This window comes from Octodon degus, unplaced genomic scaffold, assembly GCF_000260255.1.
Source record: "Octodon degus isolate 3935 unplaced genomic scaffold, OctDeg1.0 scaffold00083, whole genome shotgun sequence".
NCBI lineage: Eukaryota > Metazoa > Chordata > Mammalia > Rodentia > Octodontidae > Octodon > Octodon degus.
Window position 1 is genome coordinate 8,790,619 of NW_004524659.1, and position 7,175 is coordinate 8,797,793.

The following is a 7,175-nucleotide window of genomic DNA, read 5'->3' on the forward strand; positions in this document are numbered from 1 at the left end:
AATTGAATCCAGACCCTTTAGGTGGATAGCCCTTTTTCAAATACTTTTGTCACAGGGTCTTGTATGTGTTGAAATTGCTCAGACTACACATGAACTTACAATCTTCCTGCCTCAGCCTGAGTGCCAGGATTATAGGCATGTGCTACCACGCTCAGTTTTATATGGTGAGTTGGACTACATAGAAAGATCCTGTGTCAAAAAAACAAAGAGTGAGAACAAGTGAGCGAGACACACACACACAGACCCAATAGAATTTGCTGATAGAATGGAGGAAGAATGTGGCCAGACCCCCTTAAACTAAGATTACCAACAAAAAATCTGTAGTCCAAGAAAGTCTGGCTTATTTACCATGGTAATAAGGAAGCCTAAACACCAACAGTTCCATGGAGAGTCTCGCTAAACAAAGAAGCAAAGTTTTTGGGTTTGGGGTAAGGGTGAAATGTAAGTAAAGCCCAGTTTGCAAAAACCGCAAGTAAATGGGAACAGTATGTAAAGGGAACAGTATTAGGTCTGGACTGCAAAGTTAAGATATGTTTAATATTGTGTCCAGAAACCTCTTATCTAAGGCTTTGAACCTGTACTGTAAGTTGAAGCTGCTTTTCTGTCAAAGTGACTTAGCTCCTCCAAGCAACAGTGAGGAATTATACACTTTGCTATAATTTCAAACAGGTATGTTTCTGATTAATAGCTGGCTTTAGATGTCAGTTTACCAGTGAGTAAGAAAGCAGTAGTGACTCAAAGGGGAGTCCTGACACCTTACATCTGCAGCATACCCTCAAAATATTTTTTCCTTTAGCTTTTCCTCTGGCTTTCTCCATGTCTACTACTTCAGTTAGATAATGAGAGCACAGGTTTTCCCCTTTTGATTTTTTTGATAATGAGTCTCGAGATGTAGTTTTGACTGTCACTGAATTCACTAGATACATAGCCCAGAGTGGCCTCGGAACCCTTCTTCTGCCTCGCCCTTCCCAGCGCTGGGATTGCAGGTGTGTGGGATTGGCCCGATTTGAGAGGTCAATTTTTTTTTTTTTTAAAACAGTCCAAGTGAGGGGCTGGTGAGATGGCTCAGTGGTCTAAAGCAGCTACTTGGAACAAGCGCAACAAAGCACAGGGACCACAGTTCGATCCCCCAGCACCACATGCCAGCCAGCCCCGCCCCCTGGTGGGCTGAACTGGCCACACACACACAATAAATAAATAAAATTAAAAAAAAAAAAAGTCCAAGTGAACTGACTTTCTCAAATGTGAAGAAAAAGAAAGCATGGCTCTATGGGACTTTTAGTCTCAGCAACAGGAAAGATGTTATTAGCTATTAGTTAAAATTGGAAAGACTATGGAAGATTTTGGGGGGGAGGAGACAAGATGAGCAGCTCAGGACTAGACGTTTAGTATAAGTGCTGCGGGTGAGCACAGTACCAGAGGCTTAGAGATGAAGTGGTTTTTTTTTTTGCTCCTAATGCCTTCAAGGCATGACTGGCTGTCTTGTGTTGTGGAGATCGAACCACAGCAACCTGAGCCTGACTGCTTTGTTGAAGCAACCACTTAAAGAACTGAGCTAAGGGGCAGGCCCCCTTAGAGATGAAGTTTCAAATTCGTGGAGATGGAGAGTGGGCAGTCACAGTTAATAGACTAAACCTACCTCATTTCTCCCTAGACAAGCCTCTCGTGCCCATTCCATTCACTATTTGTAGGTAGCGTGTACCGTTGCTATTTTAGATCTCTGCACCTCTCTCTACAGGCAAACCTCCGCGGGCAAGCCTTTCCAATCTTCTTCCTAGGTAGGACCCTAAAGCTGGACCCGGGGCCCAGGCGCGGCTCTATTTACCCTCGGGCACCGCCCCTCCAGAGCCCCGCCCCGCGCTGGTGCTCACTTGTAGAAGCTCACAGGCCGGTTGTCGGAGCCCAGTCGGCCCGCAGAGTTGGAGCAGTTCGGAGCTCTGCAGTACTTAGGCATGGCTAGCCAACCCTACTAAGTTTTGCCAGGACAGCTGTCGCGATTGCGCTCCACCGAATCCCGCCCCGCCCGCCCACCCGACCCCTAGCTCGCCGTCTGCTCCACGTGACGCGCTCGGTGTCTCCTCGTGACTGCGAGTGCTGCGGACGCCTGCGTACTAGATGCCTCTCGCGTTTCCACGGATACGACCCGTCACGTGGCTTACGGGGCTGGGCGAGTACCTCAGCACAAAGCCGGCTCTCCGCCACCCTAGCCTTTATCACGTGTTGGGAGAAAGGTGGCCTCAGAAAGAGCCTGCGCCCTCCAGCTCCATCGGTCTTTCAGTCTCTTTTGGCTCACCGACTACGCCTACATCTGGGCGACGGCTACGGGGCACAAGGCAGCAAACAGCAGGGTGGGAAGACTGGCTTTCGCTTGGTAAAGGTTAAAACCTGTATGTCTCAGACAAAAAAACACGCGGGACAAGCAAGTTCACGACGCGTTGCCAAGCATCCAGGAGACTAAAGACCCCACCCTGACGCTCCGTTCCGCCTCTGAGCTCCCATTGGTCGTGGGCGCCGCACGGCGGCGCTGCGATTGGCCAGACAGACGGCCCGCGGCGTCAAATGAGCGGCGGCGCCGGCGTTCCCGCGGCCATTCGCTCTTCAAGTGGGTCGTGGTGGCTACAGCAGTTGAGAAGCTTAACGGTCGTCGGTCTCCAGAGCGACGATGGCGGCCTTAGGGCTCGGAGGCTTCGCGCGGAACGATGCGGTCGAGAAGCTGCCATCTGTCATGGCGGGAGTTCCAGCACGGAGAAACCAGTCTTCCCCGCCCCCTGCCCCACCATTCTGTCCTCGGCGGCGGACACGACTGTTGGCGGGGCCGGAGGACACGGTGCAGAACCGGGTGAGGAGCTGTTCCCCCTCCCTATCCTATTCCAGGCTTTCCTGGGCCGCCCCTAATCTGCCCTCAGCTCTTTGGCCCTTGGCCCTTTCTACCAGCCCTCAACTGGTATCCTCCGGTTTCTTCCGACCCCGCCCCTCCAGGAGGCCACGCCCCTGGTTGGGACCCTTCTCATTTCCCCGCCTCCTCTTCTTGAGTGTTGCTGCTCTTTATTTTTGGCTAACTCACAGTTTTGGAGCTTTCGCTGGTTTCCAGCACTCGGCAAGCTCTTTGTTTCTGCAGACTGTCTCCTTGTCCCGTCTTCCTCGGTATATCTTAAGCTATATCTAGTCGTCTCTAGCCATTTGTTTTTGGACTTTTGTTGTTCTTGCTTCTGCTAAGACTTCACGTTCCTACTTATCCGCGTTCAGTACCAAGTGTTAACAGCCCCAGCTCTTTCTTGGATCTTACCTGCCTTTTTTCACCCCCTTCCCCGCTTTCTTTTTCCTTTTCCCTCTGTGAGGCATTATTTTTGACACTCAGAACAATGGAGAGGGTGAGACTATCTGTAAACTTTCTGCCGCGGTGCCTATACAATACAATTTCCCTTTGAGACGCAGTAATGCGGAAGCAAATTACTTTAGGTATTTTCCCACTAGTACAACAGCATTTTTATTTTTTTTTAATTTTATTTAATGTACTTAGTACAGGGTCTCACTACACAGTTTGGATTTGTAGTGCTCCTCCTGTTTTCAGCGTCCCAAGCACTGGGATTATAGACGCAGGTCCCCACTCCCAGTCTCAATCGCTCTCTCGCCGGCACAGCACACCGGGGATAGAACCCTGGTCGGTTCGCTCTGCCTAAACAGGTGCTTTATTCCGCTAAGCTATCTGTCTGGTTCAACAGCAATTTTAAAAACTGTTTTCTAACCCTCTAGGCACAAAGTCTGTTGTTTGTTTGTCTTAAATGGAGATAACACCCTTACCCCAGTATTGAAGGGAGATGGAATTGCGACTGTGATCTTGGCACAGAGTCCAGATAAAGGGGTGGATACATGGTAGCAGCTGGTGGGTGGTGTACCTGCTTGCTGGGTTTTTGCTACTTTTAGTTATATCACTTGCTCTTGGCTGCAGAGCTCTGGGCAAGTAGCCCTTGCCTACCCTTCTGGCTATGCCTCCCTAGTCCTCCAGCTCACGAAGGTTCAGTCATACTGGCCTGCTGTTTTCCTCAAGTTTCAAGTTCTTTTCCACTTCCTATCTTTTTTGTGTGTGGGAGTCCTCTCCATGAACTTTTTGCTGCCATCTACCTGTACCTGGTGGTTTCCTTCCATCCCTCAAGTCTCAGCCTGACTATTTCTACCCTGAGAGCCCTGAGCTGAAATAGACACCCATCTGAATTTCTTACCCAGTGCCCTATAGTTCATAGCCCTTATATCTTTCTGCAAATGGCTTGTAAGCTATTGAAGTGTGTATGTAGGAGAATAATACACGTCTAATAATAACTGTATATAGCAAATACAGAGACAGAAGAATAGAGAGGTGAGTAAGAGCACAGCGTCTGGACTCAAGCTGCCTGAGCTTATATATTAATTTTGTCCCTAGCAGAGTTGTGAACTTTCATAGAAAAGTGTGAAGTTTTTCTGTGCTTCAGTTTCCCTATCTATAGAATGAGAATAATAATGTGGAAGTCACTCAAGAGTATTTGTTGAGGATTGTATGTGCACATATCTGTAGCATTTAGAACAATACTTCATACGTTGCAAGTACTGTTTTACTGTTAGCTAATACTGTTAGTATTGTATGTTGGGTAATGTTTATTTTTCTTGCTTGGCAGCATAGCAGAAACCACCAAGACCTAATCTAAAAATGCCCCGTTATACTAGTGCCCAGTAATGCAGATGGACACATAGAAATGTAAATGTCATTGCTTGTCTCTGCTAGAATTGGGGCACTGCTCCTTCCTAGATGAGTAAACCTTCTAGGCCTGTTTCCTCTGTAGGGTGGCGATGATGGTGATGGTGACTACCGCATATCATAGTTATGAGCATTAAATAAGTGAATAGTTACAGGATCTGGAGCAGTGCTGGGCTGCTAGTAAATGCTCAGTAAGTATTAGCTATTATGGGGACATTTGGCTCCTAATTCTGAGACCAGTGACTTATTTGAGGAGGGGTTACTCTATAATAATTACAAACTAGTTTATTTAAAATGTGAAAGTACCACAGTTCTGGTAGATCGTAACTTATTTTTTTGGTACCAGGGATCAAACTTAGGACCTTGCATTTGCCAGGAAGACACTTCTGCCACTGAGCTATCTCCCCAGCCCTGTTCATACTTTATGTAAATTGTTTAACCATGATAGGATCTGGCCCATTTAACTTGGCTTTGAGAACTTCTTTTGTTTTTGGTTGACACCTCTAAAACCTCCACCCTGTAAGTTTGACAAGGGAGACAGTGTCTGCTTTTGCTCCCTGCTCTGTCTCCTGCAGGGCTCAGATTGCTGGCTTTGAGCCAGACTGTGTGGATTGAGCCACTCCCATCATGTGGCCACTCCCTGGGTACCACATCTTGGGCTTCCGAGTCCTTGTCTGTAAATAATGCCTTCTTCTGTGGTTATTGAGAGGATTCAAGTCTTTCACCCATATAAAAGTACCAAAAAGTTTGTTTAAAAGTTACCTTTTTGGGCCAACCAAATAGCTCAGCAGATTAAAGCACCTGCAAGCAGGCACAGGGGCTGGGGGTTCAATCCCCAGGCCTGCCATGCTGGCCCTGCCCCCAGGGTGTTCAGAGAGGCAATTGAGACTGGGTGTGGTGGCACACACCTGTAATCCCAGCTCCTGGGAGGCTGTAAACAGGCAGATCACTATGAGTCTGATCTAGTAGTGAGATCCTGAACACCGTGTAGACCCTTCCCTAAAATACAAAAACAAACAACAACAAAAAAAAAAAATTAGAAAAGTGACTTCACTTCAGCATTCCCTCTTCCTTGACACTCCCACTTTCTTTCCTTGCTTTTTTCTACTGCTTCCATTATCACATGACATCTAGTTTGTATATTTGATTTGTTCCTTTTCTATACCTTCCACCCTCATCGCCACCAGAATATGAGCTCCACGAAGGCAGATTTTTTGTCTGTCTTCCCTTCCATTCTGTTATTTTCTTTTTAAAAATTATTTTTAATTTTTTGTGTTGGACTAAACCCAGGGTCTCCTGCTTGCTAGACCCTAAGTGTTCAACCACTGAACTAAATTCTCAGTCCTTTCCCCCTCTGTTTTGTGGCCTGCACTTAGCATTGTGTATTTGCTGAAGGAATGTTGTCAGAGAAGCAGGTAGTAGCTGCTGGGTAGCTTGGCTGCTGAAGCTCATATATGTATACTGGATATAGCAGGAACTACATGGGGGCTGAGCCAGCTGTCCCATGTGGATCTGCTGGGGGAAATGCCACTGATGTGGGCCTTTTCTTTGCAGGTGTCACTTGAGAAGGTGCTTGGCATCACAGCCCAGAATAGCAGTGGCCTGACCTGTGATCCTGGCACAGGCCATGTGGCCTACTTGGCAGGGTAAGCACATGGGTGAGCCTCTGCATCTAACCACTGTGAAGGAATTTGGAACTGAAGTCACTGGTGAATCTCCGGGCCTCAGCTTTTCCATCTGTAGAATGTAGATAATGCTGCTTATCTCCAGGGGCTGTGCAGTGGATTCCATATGTCTACAGTAGCACCTAGCATGTAGTGGACACTATAGCTTAATCATGACTACAGGTGGCAACAGTTCTGAGGCATTCATGTGGTTAAAACCAAAACAGTGCTACCTTCTGCCTGAGAAGCATACATTTAGGGGAGGACTAAAGGAGATCCAGCAGCTGTTGATTCCACAAGTAAGGCTGGCACTATTGTAGGCATCAAAGGGATTTCCCAGGATGGCAGGACAGACCTGTAGTGATGCCCGATGAACAATATCTGTTGCTGAGTTTTAGGGAAGCAGTTCAGGAGAGAGGACTTAGGTGGGCACTTAATCCAACAAGGATGGATTCACATCCTTGTTCTGTTCCTGGCATACAGAATTACCCAGAAAAAGAACTTCCCCACTCTAGGCTTTGGTTTTCTTATCTACCAAATGGACCTCATAACTCCTGGTCTCACTTGGCAGCTGTAAAGATTTAAAGAGATTATAGGTATAAGGTCTTCATTAGCCAAGGCTAGTGTTGGTGAACCTTTTAAGCTTTCAGTGATAAAACCAACCCACTGCAAGACACCGTAGATTCACCACCACTGGCCTAGGTTCTGGGGCCCAACAGAATAACTCCCCCAGAGGAAGTGTTGGTCTCTATTTAGGAACACACACACACACATATATATAA

General features: G+C 47.2%; 2 protein-coding genes across 7 annotated transcripts in view; one reads left to right on the forward strand and one right to left on the reverse strand.

Moving 5' to 3' along the window:
* The window catches only part of Clip3 (CAP-Gly domain containing linker protein 3), a 32,454-nt gene extending 30,443 nt beyond the window's left edge, over positions 1-2,011 (reverse strand). For 3 of the 4 annotated variants that reach the window (XM_023721527.1, XM_023721526.1, XM_023721530.1), the window contains exon 1: positions 1,872-2,011. In XM_023721527.1, coding sequence (XP_023577295.1) covers positions 1,872-1,954 — 83 coding nt within the window. In that variant the 5' untranslated portion in view covers positions 1,955-2,011. The remainder of the gene's footprint in view (positions 1-1,871) is intronic. The other variant, XM_023721529.1, reaches the window with a different exon arrangement.
* Positions 2,012-2,046: 35 nt separating this feature from the next.
* The window catches only part of Wdr62 (WD repeat domain 62), a 51,410-nt gene continuing 46,281 nt past the window's right edge, over positions 2,047-7,175 (forward strand). For all 3 annotated transcript variants that reach the window (XM_023721621.1, XM_023721623.1, XM_023721622.1), the window contains exons 1-2: positions 2,047-2,839; positions 6,284-6,375. In XM_023721621.1, coding sequence (XP_023577389.1) covers positions 2,663-2,839; positions 6,284-6,375 — 269 coding nt within the window. In that variant the 5' untranslated portion in view covers positions 2,047-2,662. The remainder of the gene's footprint in view (positions 2,840-6,283; positions 6,376-7,175) is intronic.